This window comes from Nestor notabilis, unplaced genomic scaffold (assembly GCF_000696875.1).
Source record: "Nestor notabilis isolate BGI_N333 unplaced genomic scaffold, ASM69687v1 scaffold33243, whole genome shotgun sequence".
NCBI lineage: Eukaryota > Metazoa > Chordata > Aves > Psittaciformes > Psittacidae > Nestor > Nestor notabilis.
In genome coordinates, this window is record NW_009921129.1 from 8,332 (window position 1) to 31,578 (window position 23,247).

Consider the following 23,247-nt stretch of genomic DNA (forward strand, 5'->3'; position numbering starts at 1 on the left):
CTCCAAACTGCAGCCAAATTGCCACCTGGCAACTTACCTTACTAGTCATCTTTAGTGTATCAATCTCTTCCCTTTGTTTAGTTAAGGTTTCATTCATACTGCAGAGATGGTCACTCATCATACTTAACTGATCCTCATAGCTTCTCTTTGTCGTCATCAATTCATCCTAAGGGGAAAAAAATAACCAGAAGCCTTTGCTCAATATTAGTGACAACTGGCAAAGCAGTTAACTTCTATCTCCACTTTTATGCTGAATGTGTGCAATTAAACTCAACCACTGGGGAAAAAAAAATACTTTATTAAAGAAAATCAATAGCTATTTTTCTTTTATCTGAAGTCTCATGCATGGTCTGTGCCCTTTATTTTTGCTCTCCTTCCTTTGTAATTTCCACACCCCTCCGTACTTGTTATGGCTTACATAAAAGACTGATAGCTAAGTTTTCCAACACTGCTTCCAGCCAACAAACAAGTAGAGTTTCCAGGGTTAGAGCACAGCCTGTACATGAACATACATGGCATACAAAGCTAAAGGAATCAACAAGCCAGATGCAGTTGAGAAGCCATGACTCTCTGGGATTAGAGACACACGGTGGGATAGTGCGCATCTAGGAGTCACTAGACGAGTGACTAGAACTCAGCAATGAAGAGATACAGACGCTTTAGGAAGGACAGGATAAAAGGGGAGAAGTCATGCTTTACATGAAGGAGTGTCTTAGACAATTAAGATCTTATAGATAGGGATCAGAGGAGAAAACAAGGTTGATATGGCAGGTATCTGCAACAAGCAGATAAAAATCTCTCGACCCCAAGATCATGATCCTCATGGGGAATTTTAACTATTCTGACATCTCCTGGAAGGGCAACAAGGTGTAATACAAGCAATTTAGGAGTTCTCTTGAGAATTTCCTGATGGCAGTGATCAATCAGCCTAGGAGATGCTCTCTGGGGACCTGCTACTCACAAATAAGGAAAAGCTGGTCAGGGATGTGAAAGCCAATGGTAGCCTTGGCTTCAGCAGCCATGAGTTACTGGAATTTAAGATCCTGAGGGAAGCAAGCAAGATGAATAGTAGAATTACAGCAACCCTAGATTTAAGAAATGCAGATTTTGGCTTTTTCAAGGTCTGCTTGGCAATATCCCAGGTAAAACTGCCCTGGGAGTTAAAGGGGGCCGGGAAGCTGAATTATCAAGAACAAAGCAAAGAACAGCACAATGCTTAGGATGTGGAGCAAACACGGCAGAAGGTCAGGATTGCTTGATCTGAACTCTCTCTGCTCTCACCATAGGAGGGGCTCAGATTAGCTTCAGAGGTTCCTTCCAACTTACACAATTCTGTGATGCAGTATTATGCAGACTACTAAACATACAAACGGTGCACCTGCAATCTTAGGATGATAATATGTAATTGGAGATAAACATCTCATGCTGCAGAGCTGGTTATTGACTGTGGAATTTGTTAAAGAAAGAAAAAAAACCAACACATTGTGTTTATTAACAATTTTTTAGATCATTATATTCACTGCCTGTATGGAGCCCTTTAGGTACTCACCATCTCAGATGAGCAATAAAGATATGAACTGAACATAAAGAAAACACAAAGGCATTTATGAACTGAATATTTACATATATACTTTACTACTGGCTCCTTTCTCACCTGTGTGGAGGGGCAGGACAAAGGGACAGGACATTTACAGGATGTCTGGCTTAAGAGTTTATTATCTATTGTTAACACTGGCTTCTCAAAGATTACCCTGAAGTTACATTTGCTTAATATTAAGCTATCCATGCCAAAAAAACACTCTGCTATTTTTAAGACTTTCAGTCCCAGATGCTAGAAAGAGATAAGAGTTCATTGTATCATCCAAAATCAGCCATACAACCACATCTTTTGACATTAAAAAAGCCATTTTCATAAAAAGCCTTGACATGAAGTGTGCTAAAACACAGGCTTGGCTACTATAACTTTTCCATGCAAGCATGTTCCACTTCAACATTATACCTAGGATTTGAAGTATATTAAAGTTTCTTCTCTACACACCATTAAAGTTTTTACATCATTTAAGGACCTAATAAAGGCATGACCATGCCTGATGGTTCCAATTTTTCTCCTCCAACTTCCCCTTACACGCACTTATAAAATGCCTCTGTTACATTATACGTTTTACTTACCTGTAATCTACTGATGTTTTGACTAGCTAGCTTCAACTCTTCCGTGAGAGATTCCTTGGATTTCTCTGCCAAAGACAGTCTTTTGGCAAGTGCACGACACTGTCAATCAGAACAGGATAGGAAGGGAAGAATGGAGGAAAGTTAGTTCCAGAGTATTGCTTTATGCCATCTTTAACTGATTGCCTTGGATGTTTTTGTAATCCTCAGATTTCAAGAAATTTAGTCAGAGCTTATGCACATTTTTAAATGCAAAGGTAATGTAATAGTGAACATTACACTTTTGTTTCATTTTACAGGATCACCATCTTGCCAATCCTCTAAATATATGTTATTTATCACATAATTACTAGGAAATATGTCCTAAGTAAAAAGCAACACAAGCAACTCCATACATTGCAAGAGTATCAGAGAAAGATGGTTCCTCCACACTATGTCATCTACCTTTAAAAAAAAAAAAACAGTGTAATTTGCTCTGTCAACCTGGAGGCTTTGGTATATTCCACATCAGTTAATTACACAAATTGAAATGGCCACTACTTTAAAGAAAAATTACTTCATGGTTTGAAATGAAAACAGGAAACCATACATATGACAAATCATGCTGTTAATTCTTGAAGTTAACTAGAACTTATGTCTAAGAACCAGCTTCTCAGAGGAGAACTGCTTTCATCACTTCATGATACACTCAAATTTCTGAATGACGTCAGCATCACTTTAAGTCAAAACTAGCTTGGTAACTAAAGCCAGCTGCTTCAGCTTCTATAAACAAACCTATACGTGACACATATTATACTTCTTCATACACCCAAGACAAGGCTACCAAAGGATTTATTTAAATGTGTCTTTCTACAGTATCCATTTTTATGCATGCTACACAAGAGTCAAAAAACATATGCCAGGAATAGATTTTTATGGAAGATTATGTTCCATATATTTAAACTCATTATCATAACACTTGCCTGTGGAAAGTTCAAAAGGGATTTACTGTTTTCAGTATAGGCATATGCTCACCTCAGCATGAAAGTGTACCGATTTGCTGTCAGCAAGCTGCAGATGAGATGTAAGTTCTGCTATCCTTGCCATATAGTGGTTTTTTATCAGATCTTCACGAGACTCAACATCTGGAGTCTGCCAAACCAAAATTTAAGCAGACAGATATTTATGGTTCTCAGCATGAACACTTACATCGCAACACTGCCCTCCATACTAACTTTTCTTCCCTCCTGAGGCCTGGCTGCTCTACCCAAAAACATTACATTCTCCAAACACAAGAGAAGTTATAGCAGGTCACTCTGCAACTTGTCACTCTGATGGTGACTCGACATTAAGAGCTGACAAAGAGCTGACAAAAAGGTAAGAAGTTAGCCTGATTTAACATATGAAGTCTCTGACAAAGATGAAAATCCAATGCAGAAGTGAACTGCTTTCACCCACATAAAAGTTTCCCACAGAAGTGGTTCTTCCCACAGAAGAATTCCTTCACAGAACTGAATTTCAGAAGCTTAAAATAGTCAGAACTATTTCTCATGTTGCATGTTCCAGAAGTTTCTCTAGACATTTTAACTTTTAAAAAACCAAAACCAGCAAGACTTACCAGTTCACTGTAAGTTACAAAGTAGCCCACTAAAAGCAGCTTTCACGTAACTTGTCATTACCTTCAAGTTCAGATAATAACTGACACAGTAGCTTTTAAGCACTTGAGACAATTATTATCTGTCCCCCCCCACCTTTTAATCACACCTTCAGAAAAAAAGGAGGAATAAACTAAAATACACATCAGTACCCTGAATTATTAGCAGAAAGCACTGAATCTTATTCTGCAAAGTTCCTAACGGGGCAAGCATTACACTGTCACAGTGATAAAGAGTTAACATTTAGTCTGACAGCTGGTTCCAAGTTTCTTTCAGTGTGACCTCTAGTCTGAGATAGCCTGTACTTAAGTGTTAAACACCAGGCACTACAGCCAGTGACTTATTTGCAGCTTAAGCTCTTCCCTAAGGGTTAGGAATTGAGGTTTGGAATGCAGTTAGGGTTACTGAAGTACAAACAGAGCAATGCTTTCCTCAAGTTACAGATAAGACCTGGATCATAGCTCACACTGCTTAAAACTGCTTACATGAATACGAGGTAACAGTTCACTAAACAGAAGAAGAAAATTAATATATGGATTTCAGAAACCTGAACATATAGTACACAGACTACATGGGTGATTCATGCCATTACATATCAACATTCTTGGTAATTAGACCTTTGAAATAAGTTTAACAGAATCAGAATTGAAGTATTTACCAGATGTACACTGGTAATGTTTAAAACAGATTACCTTTTCATTATCAGTAGTTATAGTCAACATTCCAATCTAGAACAAGGAAGAAATATACTTAAGTCAGAACTGCAAAAAATAGATACCATAACTCCAAGTCATTTCAGCTTCAGCCATAGAAGGACTTTAAATTAAAAAACCCCTCACAATTAAAACCAAAACCGGATTTAAGTACTTCCACCTGTAACAAACATGGGTGATAATATACATGAATGCCTTGAACAGAATTAAAGCTGACACCAAGTCTCCAAAATATATCCTTTTCTATACAATGCACACAGGGGAAAAACCAATAAAAACAACAGGATGCTGCTAGCTTTGTATGATTATGCAATTGCTTGCTTACATTAAACTAATTCAAAGGCATGGTAGTATATTGAAACATTACTCTGCATATTTAAGAGAAAGGAAAGCAAAGTTGGATTTCTTTAGTACCTTCTGAATTCTTTTCTTTCCACTAGCAAATTACACGGCCAGCTCACTGTGAAGCACTGACAGAACTCTAGCAGGTGGGGGTACGCCAATAACTGGTTTCATAGAAGAGTATCTTCATAGAGAAATCAGAGGGGGTTTTCTGATCTCAGGAGGACTAGATATGCAAAATACTCACACAATGTGTTGACCTATGAGTTGCATTAAGCATTGTATCTAGAAAAAGCCATTCTCTTCAAATTCCTAACAGATCAAATAGAGGATCAAAAACTTAAGATGCCAGTTTACTTCAAGATCAAGGATTTCAAAACACTCTGCTGGTCATTTTTATCCTGGAGCAGGAAAGTGGTGGGGAAGGAGTGGAGAAAGAATTCTGTTGAGTGCCGAGTAGATTGGTTATTTCTTATAGATGACATCCCTGTTAGTACCACTTCAGAAGTGGTAATTCAGAGGAAAGGCCAACCCCTTTTAAATTCTAGTAATAAACAGGAAAAAAGCCATTTACCAACATAAAAGGGCAAGGACAGAATGCATGCCATATTCAAAAGCAGTTCTTGAACTCAAGTTGTATGCAGCTATGAAGGTTACGTAAAAATAACACTCCAGAGAACACCGAAAGCTTGAATAGCCTCAAGTTGAAATTAAGCTGTAGTGAGCTGACCTGTAACAAGTCTTAACCATTTAAAAATACTAATTACCTGCTTCTGTTTGCTTAAAACATACCTGGACATTTATAAGATTGGAAACTCAGAACAGACCCAAGATACATGCTACTTGCAAGGCTTCCTAATTAAAGAATAAGAAAAACCTAGAAGTTAAGCACCTATTATTTCCCCCTCTGTCACACAAGTACCAAACTACAAAAATATCTCCATGATACTAAAGACAGTGAACAAAGTCTCAAAAATCCAAGAAGTTCCAAACTCTGCAGAAAGCATTAGCAAGCAGCTTTGCAAAGACAGGGAGCCCAAGTGTGAATGCATTTCAACAGTCAAAAAAGCTTTCATTATTAGTGTTTCACTGATCAAACAGTACTACTATTAAAGAAAGAGGATTTTTCTCTATTGAAGGAAAAGGGGCACTTACCAGACTAGTACTCCTAATGGGTTCCCTCAGACTCTTTTCTGTGGTTTCCTTCTTTTGTTCAGCTACATTTGGCAAAACAGAATGCTCTTGTATAGTTTCAGTTAAATGACCGCTAAGAGAGTTCTTCAGTTTTTGGTTTTCTTTCTCTAGCTTTATTTTAGCTAGCTGGGCCTCTAACATCCAGTGTTCTTTTTCTTGTTCAAGTCTTGCAATTTTCTCCAAACTCTGCTGGACCTTTAGGAGGGAAAGTTTACAGGCCAGGTTATTGAACACTGGGAGGAAGAAAACCACACAGGAAATGTTAGAGACTGTATTATTTTAAACCATTACATAAGTGAGTTAATGAATAATGCAGCAGGTAACTACTGATTTGAGCTGCACACTTAACTGTGGTCATTGCTCATAAATGACCATGTTATTTAACTAGTCCGAAACATGCATCGCAAAGTTACAGCTCGTAAAACTGGCACCATAATTAGGTGAAAAATCAAAGCAGGGAAGAATTTGATGGAAACTTGAAAGATGTGTGCCTGGCACCAGCATTGTCTTGTTCTGTGCTAGAAAGGGAAACAACATCTCCCCTCCCGGCTGCCCCACCTTACACTTGACCTGATAAGAAGAACCCACTTGGCCAGATAAAAAAAAATCAGCTATGGAACAATACACATCACATCACTCCACACATTTCTGTTGAAATTCATCTCACCCCTATTAATACACTTTGAATACTGGCTACTACAAAAAAAGCCCACACCAATAAAGTTTTTTTCTTCACAGAAGTTCAATGATGGTGACTCAAGCACAGTCTGAGCATTCAAGCTAATAAAGAAGTTTTAGCACTGATCAGGTAGTCTCACTCATATGAGATGATGAAAAAAAACATACATGCACATTGCAAGAGTGGTAAACTATAATCTATTAATAGACTGAAAAGGAAAATCTTTGTTCTTTACCAGTGCTAATAAAACCTGCATAGCCCACAAAAACTACTCAAAACAGTATGTAACACTAGAAATGAATACTTCAGTATGCCTTATTCTTTATTTAGAATTTATTTGCATTTCTAAAGATTGCCCGACTTCTTGTATTTATAAATGAAGACATTAATGGCATAATTCTGTCTTTTATAAGTACATGTACATTCTGCAGGTACAGAACAAATCCTAGATAACCCAGCTTGACAAGGATAAATTTTACTTTCAAAATTCTACAGGACATCTACAGCCTCACTTTAAGCTTAAGTATATGCATATGTATATGTACAACCAGCCAGATGCATAAATATTTGGAGACTATTTGATACTACTTTACCTTTATAAAATACACTATCATACATGTTAGTAAAATTTATACCAGAATACCTGTTGTGCAAGGCCTTCTCTACTTTCTGTGGAACTCAGGAGAACTCTGCGATTGGCTAAAGCCTCTTCATAAGGCACTGAAGCTGCACAAGGCTGCAGAAGGATAAAAGAAACCTCAAACCATGTTTCTCAGTAGACCAGAATATGTATTCTACATTTATTTTCTTATTGCCCTCCTTACTTTAATAAAGGGAAGAACATCTTCCAAGTGTTTACGAGCCAGTAGAAAAAACATAGTTTGAGTTCACAAAAAAAATACTACCCCAAAACTATCAGCACACCTGATTAAAGAGATCAAAAAACTTCAGGTGTTCATTAATGATCAAATGCATCATAAGGTCTATTTTACAGATAATGCAAAGTGATTTAACAACAACTGTTAAGCACACCATCACTTAATTGTTAATTTGGATGGAGACAACAGGGAGACATGGGACTGTCCAGCCCTTTGGGTCAGCACATTTTCTCCAGCATGCCTCCTTTTCAGTTGCCTTTTTTTAACCCTGCTGCTCTCCACTGCCTTCCAATGAATGCAAGTATGAGAATATGATGTCATTCACTCTATATTCCTGGTGAATATGGGAGGAAATTTAACTAAGCAGTTACTCTCTTCTCCTTGGAGTCTTGGCACAGAAATGATTACTGGAAATGGGTAATGGCAGAATTGGCACATACCCTCAGAGAACTATGTTCTCTAAATCTTTCAATAGCATTATGGCTCAGCCAAAGATTCAAAGAATCTCGTCCATTCCAAATACTGAAAATCCTTAGTTTGTATTCTCTTTAGCAAAACCAATTATCAACTGAATTGTTTCCTCTCTGTGCAAGCATGCCAGCTGAACAAACCTTCTTTAAAGACTTCATGTAAGCAACCGCCTTTTTCTTGTACTGCAGCATACACTCAGCTGAAAGAGGGCTGATGAACTCTGTTCCTCCTTTAGGGCCATAGCTCAGTGATGCAGTGAAGTGATCCAAATTGTTGCTGAAGAACGAGGCAATCTAGACACATCAGGAAAAGTCACTTTTTGAATTAAGTTGGCCGGGACGATTCATCAGAGCAATTACTCTTTCAGGAGAAAGACAAGTATCGAGTGAAACAGGACTTCACAACAAGAATTTCAAGAAGGCTACAGACTCTTCCATATAACTTAGACCTTACTAATGTAAAGCATCCTCTTTAGAGTAGCTACTTTCACCACCCATTTAGTCGTTTTTAACTTGTAGCCTGAAAATACCTCAGAACACACCCGATAATTTATCAGAGGCATGTATAGATTTTCCAAATCATTCACCTAAGGTGGTTTTTTTTTCCTAAACCTGCACAAGTTAGGACATTATATTGAAACAAAAATATCCATTACCTTGCCTGCTCCATTTGTTAAAGCAGCAACAGAGGATAAAATACAGTCATTAGTAGTTATGAGTTTCTGTGTGGCAGTTGGAACATCTTGTTCTAAAGTAGCTTTCTGACTGTAGTGCTTGGAAATATCTAGAAAAAGAAATGATATCTTAAATATACTAATTAATTTCAACTTTATTTTACAATAAAGTACTGTTGCTACAGAATGGAGAAATCCCAGGTCACCACCATCAAAAATTACAATGTGAGGCAAGCTCAAGCAGCTGGAAATTTTTTTGGCTTGGGAAGGAAGGAGAGAAGGGCCAAATCACGCATCCTAGAGCATGGGAGTGTGAGATGTTAACTACAACATTTCTGTTGCTAGCTAATGAATTCTAATGAGTTTTCCTCAGTGCTTTTACAAAGGAAAGAAAATTGAAGTGTAAGCTGGGTTGATTTTGCATTATAATAACTATGTTAAAAGGTACAAGGTATTTATCAATCAACTTACCTATGCCACAAAAGTCCAAGCTTAGTGTCTCGTTCTGTTAGAGGGACAGTCTCTAATATAATCTTCTTTTAAAACAGGGACAAAATGGAGCTATGCTATTGATGTTAAAAACAAAAAAATTCTCCCAATTTTGCTTAAAATTATAAAAGCTTAATGTTTAAACAGCTGACTAGTAATAAAACAATTCACCTATAGGGATTATTTTCTCCTTGGTACAGAAATTCTAGCACATAACACTCATTTTCTGTAAAACTCCTTGATAAAAGGAAGATAAGCCATTTTTAAGGAGGAAGTTAAGTTTCAAAAAAATCACAGCCTTGTTTGAAAGCTTTGGTTATATATTCATGTCAAAAATAGTAATCAACCTATAAACAGTAAGGAAACATTCAACTCTGAAGGCAGGTACTATGTCAACAGTATGCAGACAGGGGAAAATATGTATATGTATGCTATTTCCACTAGATCAATGAAGTTCAAGAAGTAAAGTGATACTGCTCAGGAAGATCTAGAGCATCACAATTAAGCATTCTAGCAACTTAGAAGAGCAAAGCTAGCAGAACAGGAGTGAAAAACATGCATGCGTGTCCAAAGCAAGTAGTTACTAGGTCTGGTTTCTTATCTTAGTTTTTAATGGCACAACAAACCAGTTTTATCACATATTATATTTTCAACATTGTTACAGAGAGAATACATGAGTGCTATGTTAAACAAAGAAGTAGAGCTGAAACATAACAGTACTCCTGTACTCTCACCTTTTAAAATGTCATGAAATCCATGAAGACTTGCAGCAATGTTTGTAAACACCAAGTTGTAATTTGTCCTAAGAAGACCTTCTGGTTTTGTACCTAACAGTACAATATAGGAAGAAAAAAGAACACTAAGATTTACCATGAATGAAGAGTTAGCTTTGAAAATAATCCAGTTTCCATCTACTAGAAACATTTCCATGGAGTATGAAAATCGTACCAGATTCATTTACCTCAATCTCAAAAGTAGGTATACCAGATTTTGCCAGAGTAGGCAGGTAAAAGACTTCCAAGTTTCCTCCATTTCATTCAGATTTTACAAATATCAGCTGTTTTGGTCTCAAAAAAACAATTACACATGCAGAAAGACTTATGCGTTCACTGCTGTAGGAAGGACCATCTGGGTCCTTCTAGAGTGAAGACTGAAATAACCTGAAGCTACACAGTAACTGTTTCATTACTGTTTACAGTACACATTTGGAGATAGTTTCCCCACATACATACACACAAAGGTTTTATCCAATTTTATTTAGTCATTACCATTAGAGTTGTAGTTTAATAACGTTGTGAACAGGAGGAGCTGGAAGTGTAATTAGTGATAAAGTATAGTTTACTACTAACTACATGATTAAAAGATGATAAAAGACACACTGTCAATCATACTATAATCCACAGTAATTTCTTCTCCTGTACAGTTAATTATGACTATATAAAATGTGGTACATGTGACTGCTTGCTAATTTCCAGGCTTGCACCATGCTCATATCTAGCCACAAGGAAGAGTGTGGAGCATTAAAGAAAAACCCTGCAGCACACTCAGTCTCCAAGCCTGGATAAAAGAGTGTCCACGATGACAAAAAGTATTGCTGAACTCATAGTTTAGACTCTACCTAAAGAGTAGCATTAATCTTTTTTGCCTCTATCATAGAAGTGGATTTTTGTGTGTGTGGTTAAAAAGAAAAAAAAAAAACCCACCCAAAAAAACAAACAAAAAACACACACCAAAAAAAAACCAAACAAAACCCAGAAAACCTCAATACTAGTCCAAAAGGAAAAGCTAGTACCTTCCAGCCTCAATGTAACCAACTGAGCCAAAACTGGCACTTACTTGGTAACACAAGAAGACTAACGTATGTATGTAGCTTCTCAAAGACTGCAGTCAACCTTTTCATGTCTCTGTGCAGCTCCATATTTCTGGCTCTTAAAGCAGCTGTGCAAAGAGAAGTCTCACACTCTTCTTCCAAACTAGGAATATACGAATTTATTTATTTTTTTAAGAAGTGAGAAATTATCTTTAAAAAAAAAAATAAAATACCAAGTTCATGAGTTTTGGAGTAGATTTCTAGTGTTGTCTATGTCCCTGGTCCTAAGCAACAACAGACTAGGAATTTATTTTATAAAATTTAACATATCAGAGTAACTTAACAACACTCTGCTTGTGTACTATGCCCCCATCTCAGGGCCTTCAATCGTAAACCAGGAATGGTTTACTCTCATGACAAGGAACTGATTGCAGCAGTTTAAAGACTTTTTCCTCTATGACATATAATTTACCTTTTGCTTCCTAAGGAGGAGGAGAACAACAGGTACAAAGGAGGCATAAAACAAGCTTCTTCTCCTTCCTTAATCCAAAACCTCTTCTTAAGCAGCCCTTTGCACTGGTAATTCCCCTCCCTTTGACCCACTCCGGAACAAAGATTTTCACAGCAAAAGTGATGTGCATCTGTCCAAATTTTACCACACTGCTATATTTACTGTATGATAAATAATCTTCAGACAGGCTGAAGAAATGAGCAGTTTTAGTGTATCATCCCTGAATAGTATCAATGCTACAGAATAACATTAAGAAACATTAAGATCTGTGCAGCTTTCATTACAGTCTCACCTGTGAGAGGGGTGAAAATAGGCTTTAAAATCTATGTTTTTAGCTTTAATGCCCAGCTGAACAAACATGCATAACCTAAAGGCTCAAAAACCAGTAGGAAATGAAAAATTAAAAATTCTGCCTTTTAAGCCAACATGCTTTAAGAGTTGACTTGATATTTGAGTTGTAGATGTTGACAATGCTGCATGCCTGATACTTAGTGCCCCTTTAATTTAACCTATAAAATCAAAAGTACCTTTTCAATTGATAAGGAAGAATCTTTCTTAAAAAGCCTAAGTAGGAAGCTAAGTGTTCTGAGAAGGCCTTCAATTTCACAGCTGTTTCCTGAAAGGAAGAACAACACATAAGTATTTTTGCTCGGTAAAAATCTTTTTCAATAGTAAACCCAAGAAATCTTACCAGGACTGTCACGGTATCTTCTGTAATGCTCTCAAACAAGTGAAGCATTCCTTCCTCCAGAGGGCGAACGTAGGAAGCATTTTCATGAAGATACTGTGAGAACTGAGTACAGAGAGATTTTAAAATGGTGCTTGGTGAAGGCTCTTGCAAACTGTTTCAAGTTAACAAGTGAGCAGTCCGCTTTAGCAAAGCTCCTGTCATCTTAAGTGATCCTCACGATGTCAATAATAAGATGTAAAAGTCAAGTGATGTACAGCAACATTTTCTACAGGACACACAAACACAAACCTTGAGGGACAGTGAGAAATAGTGAAGACTGCAACGGAAGTCCAGGCAAAACCCCATCTAGGGCTTTGCCACACCACCCTCTCATTTTAACTGCCATGCAGAGCACACCAAACCGTTGCTTTTTAAGTTTAAATATTCTTGCATTCCTTGCTGAACTCCAAGAAATTAAGGCTAAATCCATGCACCATTAAATCACCAGAATAAACTATCCTACCTTCCTCCCAGCTGTTGTTTGTCTTTCAGCCCTCGCCCTGTGCATCAGCACAAACATTTGATTTGCACAGCCTTCCACATGAGTCAAAACGTGGTTATGCCAGTGCAAAGGACAGAGCAGTAACTACTCAAAGGGAAAATTTTTACTTTCAAGAACTGTGACAGGTTTGGACAATTAGGAAATTTCAGCCTCATAGAATTGCCTGAGTTTGCTAAAAACTGCTTAAGTAAATTCTGTGGCTAATTTCACCCTTAAAAAAAAGTATACCTGAGAACAACAGCATTTACTCTTACATACAAAACATAACAGTACCATCAGCTTTCAATTCTGATACCACAGCATTACAAAAAGCTTCTTCCACAGATCAGCAAAAGTAGTCAAAAGTGGTTTTCATTTTACCCCACAGAAAGATACCTTCACCTTTGATTATTTAAACCACAATAGTAGCTAAAGATCCCAGGCAAATAGGATATAAGAAAACTTAATTCCTTCTATTATTACAGTGTAGTAACACAATGTTAACAAGAAAGAGATGCCAAGCTCTCATTCAGGCATGCACAAATCTGGATGGAATTAGGGAAAATTCCTAAGTCTAAGGAGGAAGAAATAACACATGCAGAGTGCTCCTGACTTCTGTTGCAAGAGAGAGGACTGGAGTTATCTGGCACGATGCTGAAGACCCAGCAGAACCCAGCAATCCAATACTTAAAGAGAAAAGGAATACTTGAACCTGGAAGGGAATTGTCCACATCTACTTTGAGTGTTTGGTGGGGAAAATAGCTTGAAAGCACCAGACAAGACCTGGAGTTGGGGAAAAATAAATCAGTGCAAGTCTGCTAAGCCACTACCTGACACTTGTCTCATTTTCTCTACCACATTAAGGGAGGGGTTTTGAACCACTCAGTGGAAGAGCTGAGATCACACTGAGGTCACTTGCCAAGCAAATAGATAAATTATTCAAAAATACAGGAGCAACAGCAGCTTCGGTGAGCAATAAAAGATATTTCACTGCCGGGAAGTCACAGCAAAAGGACCAAGAGGTAACATGCACTGAGGCAATCAGGCCATGAATACACCATGGGGCAGACTACAAGATACATAATTATGCACATGAACAAAGCCTGAACTACTGAATCAGAGTCAATTATCAGAAAAGGAGAATCAAATTACAATTCTGATTGAGCTGCATGTTTCAGCTGTATGAAATCAGTTTTTGCTGAAAAGCAACAAAGAAATGTTAACTAGAACATTAAGAAAAAGAAAAATTGTGTAAGAAGTGATGTCTAAGAAACCTGATTTTATTCCCTTAGTGTAAACTGCAGTAGTGTCTGTAGAATCCAGTCACCACAAGGGGCCACATAAACAAGACACAGATCCTGCCCCAAAGAATTTGGAAGATGACAAGGCTGCATAGTTTTCACAAGAAAGATTTGCCAGTTTGAATATGTTTGGTGACAGAAGCAAGAAAATGTTGCTCTCAGACTAAGATCTATGCTGAATCTCTGTGAAAGCATACTCGATTCAAACAGTTTAAACAACTGAGAAGATAAATAGACTGCAATATCTCTAAACACCTTTGCAAGCATATTTTTCATCTGCAATGAGATTACTGGAGGTATTCCTAATAATAGCAAAGTTTAATGACAGTAAACATTGTCAGTACATGCATTGCAGCCATTTGAGAAATTCAAGTCACGTCCATCTCAGTATCTTAAGTCTAAGCCCTACAAACAACTGTATTGAAATTATAATCTGAACCAGAAAATACAGTCATCCTGCAACTTACATGCACATATGTCTATTTTCACTGTGAAGTCAACTCCAATGTTAAAGCAATTTTTTTCCAAAGCATAGATCTATACATCCCCACCCAAATCTTTGTGCACAAAGTTCTTTTCCATGCTCCATGGCATAGAAAGACAACAGATTCAGCTTACAGCTCTGAATTATACTCTCTGAAGCCTTCCCACAGAGTTGCATGGGAAGAGACAGGTCAGGTTTCTCCTAATAATTTCAACACACTTCAGACTTGAAGCTTCAGAACTCTTATAGGAAAGGTCTTCAAACAAATAACCCCAAATCAGATTATGAAGTTGGTTTTGCCAAGGGAACAGAGTCCAAGTTCTCTCCTTCATAAGCCTACCTCACATCCAATTTACTTCACTTCACACAAGACCTCCTGTGCCAACATCTGCCATGCCCCAGCACATTAACTAAGACAAGCATCTATTTAGCAGTGTAATATTTGTGCATTTTTAAATAAATCACCTGAACTTTTGACAAATGCATTTTAGCACTTAAAAAGCAAAGCCTTGATTTGACTGTCTTACTGCTCTTGTAGTAGCAGCACAGGGGAAAAGGATCCTCTGCAGCTACACGTTTGCCCGCATTCAGAGAATTCACTCAGAAAAGACTTCTCATGCAGGAGAAGCTGCCCCTCAGGAAAACACTCACAGCACTCCAGTAGAGGCGGTAGAAGGTTGCATGACTAAGATCATTCATACATGAAAGTCAACATAATTGAATAAACTTGTAGCTGAAATCTGTAAGCTTTACCTTCTGATTTAATGGTGATACAGTGTCTGTTGCAGAATCAATGGGAAAGATCTGGACCCTCTGCTCAGTATATGTATGGAAGTTCAGAAGAGCTGTTACAAGTTCTTGAACAAAAGCCAGTGCCTGGCCAGCAAGGTCTCGCAATTTCAGCTGTAAAGACAGTTACAAGATGATTATACTTGACATGTACCTATTAAAGTATGAATAAAAAGAAAAATCTATCAATGATTTCTTTCCTATTACTAGTTCAGCCTAAAATACATAGTTGCAATTATCTTTAACTTTTAAAGCTTATGAATAAACTACAATGCCACACAGAAGGGCATGTTTTTCTGTGACAGCAAAGTATGTTATTTCATACAACAGGTGACGTTTTCCTTCTGCTGCATTTCTCAAACTACAAGCCACAAGAACACTTAGAGGTTAGTACAACTACAGAAACCATCCTTGAAATAAAGATTTCTAAAGACCAGTAGACTAATCGCTGACAACAGCTCAGTGCTTTCTGTGCAGTGATAGTGAGAAATTTGTAACACTCGGTAGTTAGGAAACCTAACTTTCAATTAGTAAAAAGCAATGAGGTTTTCACTCAGAATAAAAGGTGGCTGCTTCTAACTAGTAACACTTAGTTCTTATTCTGTCGTGGACAGAAGTGAGCTGCTGCTCATGAATAAGGCTGTTCTGTGGCTATAGTGCAGTAGGAAAGCATCCAAGAAATTAATCCAAAGTAGAACAGTCTGAAAAAGCAAAGTCAAAGAAGAAAACCACGCCCTTGTGATTTATGGAGGAGAGAATAAGGTTAAAGTGACATTTCAGCCAAGAATGACTTATCCTTCAGAGATGTATTCCTAATACTTTAATGAAGTGTTAAATCAAGTGAATCTTGATTATGGATCAGGAATGCTGGTAATTAATGCAGCCATTATACTCAGTTTGTGTATGTTAATTAACTATGCAAGAAAGGAAAACAGACAACATTACTGATTTGCTATCCTTCACACTGCAGCCTGTGCTAATGCACTAGCATTTTGCCTCTACTCGCAAAGTCACTCATGAAAATCTGTCCTGGATCATTTTCAAGACTGTACACCTTGAAGCATGAGGCTGGCTTAATAGTGCTAGCAGAAAATAGGAAAAGGAGAAACTCCTCATACAGTTATTCAGATTTTCCTTAGAACTCAGCAACACGTTGATTTAAGGCTACTTCCATCATAAAACTAGATCACAGGTCACCTGTTCCCACAGCAGACATATTAGGAACCAGGTCCCTTTGTAGGCACTTCTGAAGAAAGGAGAAAGCAGCTGTCTGAAGTCTTTCCACAGTGCCATCTCAATGCACTAACTTGAAGGTTCAAGGCATATCATACAAGCAAAGACAAAAGAAAAACAAGTCTGCAGAGCCCATCCTCAGTGGTAGCAAAACAGGACAATTTTGACTGCATCAAGGCATCTGATTCACTACTGTAAAAAAAGCTTCTATATATTTAGCTATTTACAGAAAACTAATCCTCATTTTTTAATACTGACCAAACCAGATTCCCAAGGAAATCTAAGTTACAGTAATGAACAGCAAGTGTCTTTGTTTAAAATAACATTTACATTAATAAGGGTGATTTGGCTGCAAGTAAGAGGTGCTCTGGCAAGAAATATGCTATAAAATGTAAACGAACCATTAAGAATTCTCAAAGATACATGATTTATTCCTTAAAAGGATTATGACTAGTGACAACTAACACTCACTAACATGGTATTACAGCATACACACCAATGTACAGTTTATAAATGCAAACATTCCTTAGGGCTCAAGCCATGTGACTAAAGAAGCTCAGTTTGTGTAAACTGTAATTTAAGATACCCAAACTCCCTTCTTTTCCACAAAAAGCTCTAAACTAACATAGTTTTAACCAACTTTAAAAATTGAATGTTTGAGTCCTAACTTAATGCAGGCTGGCACAGTAAAAGAATTCTTTATGTAACTTTACTAAGAGACAAATATTAAATCTTTTTGTCATTCTTTTTAGGAAGGCATGCCCAAGTTAATACCTACAGTGATCATCACCCAGAAGTCAATGGATTACCTCTAGTGAAGCAAGGTAAACAGACAACTTGACTCCAACACAAAAGCAGTATAGATTACCTTCTGAAAAGCAGGGGTGCTGTGGACAGAAATTCGCTTGGAATATGATGACAGTAACAAGATAGCCTATATTTGGACATTTCAAGACACTAAAATGACTGGTTTTATTCAGCATCTGTATAGAAAGCTACATCATCACATACGAAGCCACAAGAAGCGCTTACCTGGTATCTTCTGTTGTGTAACGGTACATTCAGAGCATTGTATCGGCGAGATCCTACAGAACAGAAATATGCACTTATTACATCACGGTTTTTTAAGAGACAATTATTGGTAAATAGTGGCTGGTTTGTTTGGTTTTTTTTTAAGTTTCATTACAGTAATATTACAGTTTATGTAAGTAATATGAACTAAAAAGATACAAACAACTGGCTTCAATAACTTAGACCTGAACATTCTTAATTAAGAGCTGTTACTGTGACTAGGTGGAGAGACAGCACTTCCATACTTGTCTCCGATTGCAAGCTTTATTTAACCATCTGAAAACCCTGAATTTGAGAGGTGAGAGCAGAATCTTCTTGCCCAAAAGAACAGTATTCGTCACTAACAAGAGTGAAAAGTTAGTTTCTAAAAACTTTTCAAGAATTCAAGATGATCTTCAAATTTCAATCACACCCCAGGGACTGTCAGACAAGATAAATGTATTTTTTTCATGGTCTGTGCATTTAAAAAAACAGCTCCTGTATACAGTTGATGTGTTGATAAGTAAGATGTATTCTCCACATGTTTCGGTGTTCTGCTCCACTTAGAGCAACTAGACTTATTCAATTACAGGGGGCCACAATGTTTAAAGGATAGAGGGATATTTGTACCTAGAAAACAGCTTAGGAAGTTGTATAGGTTTAAAAGCGATCACACCCACTCTTAGTTAAATGGAATGATAACCACTTCAGTTTAAAGTCTGCATGCAAAGGAAATGTCATACCTTTTGTATCATTCATATTTGGCAATTAACATATTGGAAGTAGTTGCATGGAGAACAAATGAACTCTGTCCAACTTTACCAAATCCTACTCCTAACTAAAATGCTTTAGAACATTTTTCTTGTCATCTTTCTACTCTCAAGATCATGCTTAGCATTCAGTAAGTCATTTGATTGTTACTGAAACTGAAGTCAGCTGCTAGTTACACTTAAAACCAACTACAGAGTCTACAGTAAGTTGAAATCCATGGAAGAAAAACATTTTCTGACTTTCTCTCATTCTTCCATCACTAAAGATCTGTCAACTATTTGCAATGTTTTCTACACAAGCAAAAACATTATGCTATTGAGCAGATAAATTGTTTGCATCAAAGTTCTTGCTACAATGATAACCACCTGTAAAAAATCCCAAAATAGCTAAAGAAGCCAGAGAAGTAGAAATAGGCAGCAAATGCCATGCAAAGTGATCTTTGTGAGAGGAAAGAAGTGAAAAGGGTATCAACTCAAGGCATCAACACCTAAGGATAACATACTATATGAGGGTGAACATTTCCTAAAGAGATGATTTGGTGTTTCTAAGCCAAGACTCACTCGATTGCCAACCCCATGGAGAACTTGGAAGCCTCACTCCTGCAGACCTGACAGATCAGCTTTTAGAGAACCTAAGGCTATTCAAAACATTGTCAGCAAGTTTTAAACTGGATGGAAAATGCAAAAGCTACCAATAAAACCTATTAGAAATTCAACGGCCTGTTTTCACTTCTCTGCTTCTTCTCCATTACTTTCAGCTTTTTCACTATTCCAGGTCTTCCTAGTCTCACTGCTAGGAGAGTACAGACTACTGCCTACCCAAATATCACCTCGTGTTCAAGCTATTTACAAAAGCACCCATGACACAGCACTGATCTAGCAGATACTAATCATTCTTGTACCAAAGCAATGCAAAGGTCTGAGCCCTTCCAACTCCATGGTATCCTCTGTGCTTCAATGTATCCAGTAGCGGTTGGAAAGGAAGCAGAAAAGAATGTTGCTTCAGGTGTAAGTCCCCAAATTCAAAGGGTGTTTTTAATTCCAAAAAGATGAACGAGTCCCATGGATAGGAACTAGGGTAGGTGCTCTCTGATCAGAGATAAGACATGTTCACAGACTTCCCACTAGTACTAAGTATAGACCATTATTGGTGCAACGTCTCATTAAGTCCCTCATCTCTGCAGCCATTAGTTTATCCCCATCTTAATTTACTCTAATTCCTGAATATACCTTGCCAAAAATAATACTCTTTGAGATGAGTAACTGAAGAAATCTTTGTGGAGAAACCAGTAAATTGACAGTGTTCCTTTCTGTCAACACTCATCAACACAAGTAGTAAATTACACAAAAGCCTTCAGAAGTTTTGATTTTCATTAAATATATATAAATATATTTATTTTATAGAAAATATAAAAACTTGTTATTTTAAGATTACTAAACAAGATTAGGTTTTATGACTACTTATTACAATTACCTCCAAGTGTCTGTTCAAATATGCAACACTTCTCACTGCTAATACATTTTAATTCATAAGGAGTACTTCCCTCCAGATGGACACCCAAAATTAGTAAGAAACCCAGACCAAAGCAATACGTACTTGTGTCATTAAAAGGGACTTTTTCATTGATTATGCATAGAGATTCTTCCAGTCTACTGCCCAAAGCTGCTTGAAGATTCTTTAACTGTTGCTGGCTAAATAACAAAAAGACAAACGAAAAACCACACACACACACACGCACATTGTAAACCTTTAAAATTTAATCTTTATCACCAATGCCACAGCTCACCATAAGCATCCCTTGATCCCAGGTATCCATCTCTTTCTAGAAGTTAGACAGAAATAAGACAGTAGGAATCGTTTTTCTTCCTTTATGTCATATTTAATGTATTTTAATCCCTAACAAATGCTGTAAAAGATGCAGTAAATTATTGTGAATCACAAGGTCCATTCCTGAGAAGCACAACTTACTTCAGCGTTAACCTTTACATTATAATCCAATTCTGCTATTATTGTATGAGCTATATAATTCCAGCTTTTCAACTGGAATTTGAATGGGAATGCAAAAGGACCTTTAAATTAGTTACTGTATATGCAACCTGATATTCCAATATGGAAGTTGTTGATAATTCATTTAACTATGTCACATCACTATTAGAAATACCTCACAAGCTTTTCAAAGCCCTGTATTTAAATACTACTATGATATGGCCCATTACCACAAGACTTGGTAAATGTGTTTCTGATGCATTCTCAATGATTTTTCTCTAGATCTACTTCACTTGCATTTGATTGTGTATAGAGATGCACACCTAAGATTACTGATACCGTTAGTATAGATTCTTGAGATGAACTAACATATCCCAGCATTATATGCATACGTCAACAAACATTACTGTATATTGATCCAGATCAAATTCCACACCTTACCCAACTTAGGCCCCCAAATTCTTCACTGTTTTGCTTCCCGTTTGACATCTAGAACTCCTGCACATATAGTGGAGGGTGGGGGGAAGGTGTCAAAGTGACAGTTTTTCCTTTTTTACAAAAGCATTTGATAAGTGGAAATTTATCAGGACTAACAAGGAAAAAGAATCCAAAATAAACAAGCAAGATACGAAGAAACAGGCCAATAAGTAGATCATGCACATTAGCAAACATTTTTCTTGAACAGCAGCTCCAAAATTAAATAGATACTGTACAGCATGAACCACAGTAGCATTGGGCAAGATAGAAAAACTCAAACTGCAGAAGTAAGGATGTTTCCTTTTGTACTACAAAGGAATGACAAACAAGTAGCTTGGTATGTTTTGGTTTACATTCTGCCCTTTAATTTTCAAGGCACACAGGCTGTCAAGTCTCATATCCCCTGCTTTCCTGAATAAAGCATGGGCATTAGAGGCAAATGGATCCCTCAGCCTAAAGGAGCAGGAAATCCAGAAGAGCAGTACTCTCAAAGACATCTTCCATCATGTGAAGTTAGATACTGATTTCAGTGTTTAAAATAAAGAAGTATCAGGCTTGATTATTTTTAAAAAGCCTCCCTTCTTAAATGGTACAGACCATTTCTCACAATGACATTAATTACCCAGTCATCATAGAACATGACAGACAAGCTCTGAACGGAATAGTCGGAAATTAAGACTACACTGTGTTTCAAACACCACAGAAAAGCAAACAGCAGCAAAACACAGCTTTCACCCTCTTTTGCAAGTCATTCTTAGTGACCTGTACTAAAGGGGATTTATTGGAATTCAAGTATCTTCACATCTATCAAAATAATTAAAATACATACTTCAAGGTTACCATCTGAAAGAAGGAACTGTTCATCTGATCATTCACTATGGGTTTTTATCCATTAAAGATCTATACTGCACATATATCTTTAAAAAATGTACTTTAATAACGAACTTCAGGGAACTGCACCATAATTTGCTCCATCCTCAACTTCTTGCATTTTCTACAACTTGTCAAGACAGTGAAGGTATTCAAATGCAATACAATCCTTCAAGAAAAGCTTTCAAATATTAAATCACAGAACCAACTAGATTGGAAAAGACCTTTAAGATCAAGTCCAACCACTCTCCCAGCACTGCCAAGGCCACCACTAACCCATGTCACTAAGGGACTCGTCTACACAATTTGTGAACACTTCCAGGGATGGTGATTCCACCACTGCCCTGGGCGGCCTGTTCCAACACCCAACTACCCTGACAGGGAAGACATTTTTCCTAATATCTAGTACTGGCATAGCTTGAGGCAGTTACCTTTTGTCCTATCGCCTATTTCTTGGGATAAAAGACCAGCTACCTTCTCACTCCATCCTCCTTTCAGATAAAGGAGTCATTTCTGTGTATTTCCCCTCCTGCCAAATATTCTAGCTGAGAATGTTATACCTGAAGCAAAAGCAATTGTTCAAGAAGCTTTTGAGGTGGAAGGAGATTTTTGAAACACTTTTCAGTCGGTTGACTCAGCATACTTTACCCAAGCTTTGCTTTTAGAAGCAGCTGCATCTTTGTTTCACACACATTCAGTAGTTTCTCTACTTTTTATAGCGTTCTATTAGAAATAAAGTCTTCAAGCTTTCATCAACTTCACTGCTACTTAAAATAACTTGGCAACAAAGCTGCTCTTACTGAAAGCTGAATCTGTGGAATCGATTGTCTAGTTACACACTCAGCAGAAGGAAACCTGACCTGCACGGTCTTGGTGTTAATGTGCTGTTGCCCAGTATTTTGAGTTAAAGTCCTTATTAGTTTTTATGGTAGTATTCTCTAAAAATAATCCAGTTAATATTTTAGACACAGTTATTTCTTCAAATCTATTTTTTATTGTATTAAATAAAAACACTTACCATTCTTCGGTTCGAAGCCTACAGTCCTTAGCTTCTCTTTCTAGTGTCTGAGACTTGATCTTTATGCAAGAAGATAATCTTACAATGTAATTACTGACACAGCAAGACATTTCATTTCAAAACTTTTAAAACTTGCAAGTAAGAGGAAAAACTCCTTACTTCTAATTTGGTTTTATCATTCTGCAGCTTTTCTATAGTATCCGTGTATTTCCTTGTTAAACTGTCCACCACAGTTTGGTGCTGGGCAGCATCAGTTTCCAAAACCTCAAGTCTAGTTCTGAGCTCCGCTTCTAAACGTTTATGCTGCTCATCTGCTTCAAAGAACTAAAAGAAGAAAAGCAGAGTTCTTATGAAAGTTTCATTTTACTACAGAATCTAGTCTTATGAGTTACACCAAATTTATTAGCAGGTCCAAGTTAATAGCAAGTACTAGTTTGCAGACAAACAGTAGTTTTATGATATTTACAGAGAAAAGATTCAGGAACAAAGTACTTTGT

At 37.2% G+C, this 23,247-nt stretch overlaps 1 protein-coding gene across 1 annotated transcript in view; it reads right to left on the reverse strand.

The window, feature by feature from the left end:
- The window catches only part of PPP1R21 (protein phosphatase 1, regulatory subunit 21), a gene marked incomplete at its 5' end in the record, with an annotated part of 24,892 nt that extends 1,818 nt beyond the window's left edge, over positions 1 to 23,074 (reverse strand). Inside the window, 17 exons of the mRNA XM_010011015.1 lie at positions 38 to 166; positions 2,170 to 2,268; positions 3,181 to 3,297; positions 4,493 to 4,528; positions 6,011 to 6,244; positions 7,372 to 7,464; positions 8,218 to 8,370; positions 8,733 to 8,860; positions 9,974 to 10,066; positions 11,076 to 11,212; positions 12,088 to 12,176; positions 12,252 to 12,353; positions 15,310 to 15,459; positions 17,611 to 17,663; positions 19,996 to 20,090; positions 22,751 to 22,809; positions 22,910 to 23,074. Coding sequence (XP_010009317.1) covers positions 38 to 166; positions 2,170 to 2,268; positions 3,181 to 3,297; positions 4,493 to 4,528; positions 6,011 to 6,244; positions 7,372 to 7,464; positions 8,218 to 8,370; positions 8,733 to 8,860; positions 9,974 to 10,066; positions 11,076 to 11,212; positions 12,088 to 12,176; positions 12,252 to 12,353; positions 15,310 to 15,459; positions 17,611 to 17,663; positions 19,996 to 20,090; positions 22,751 to 22,809; positions 22,910 to 23,074 — 1,932 coding nt within the window. The remainder of the gene's footprint in view (positions 1 to 37; positions 167 to 2,169; positions 2,269 to 3,180; positions 3,298 to 4,492; positions 4,529 to 6,010; positions 6,245 to 7,371; positions 7,465 to 8,217; positions 8,371 to 8,732; positions 8,861 to 9,973; positions 10,067 to 11,075; positions 11,213 to 12,087; positions 12,177 to 12,251; positions 12,354 to 15,309; positions 15,460 to 17,610; positions 17,664 to 19,995; positions 20,091 to 22,750; positions 22,810 to 22,909) is intronic.
- Positions 23,075 to 23,247: the final 173 nt, after the last annotated feature.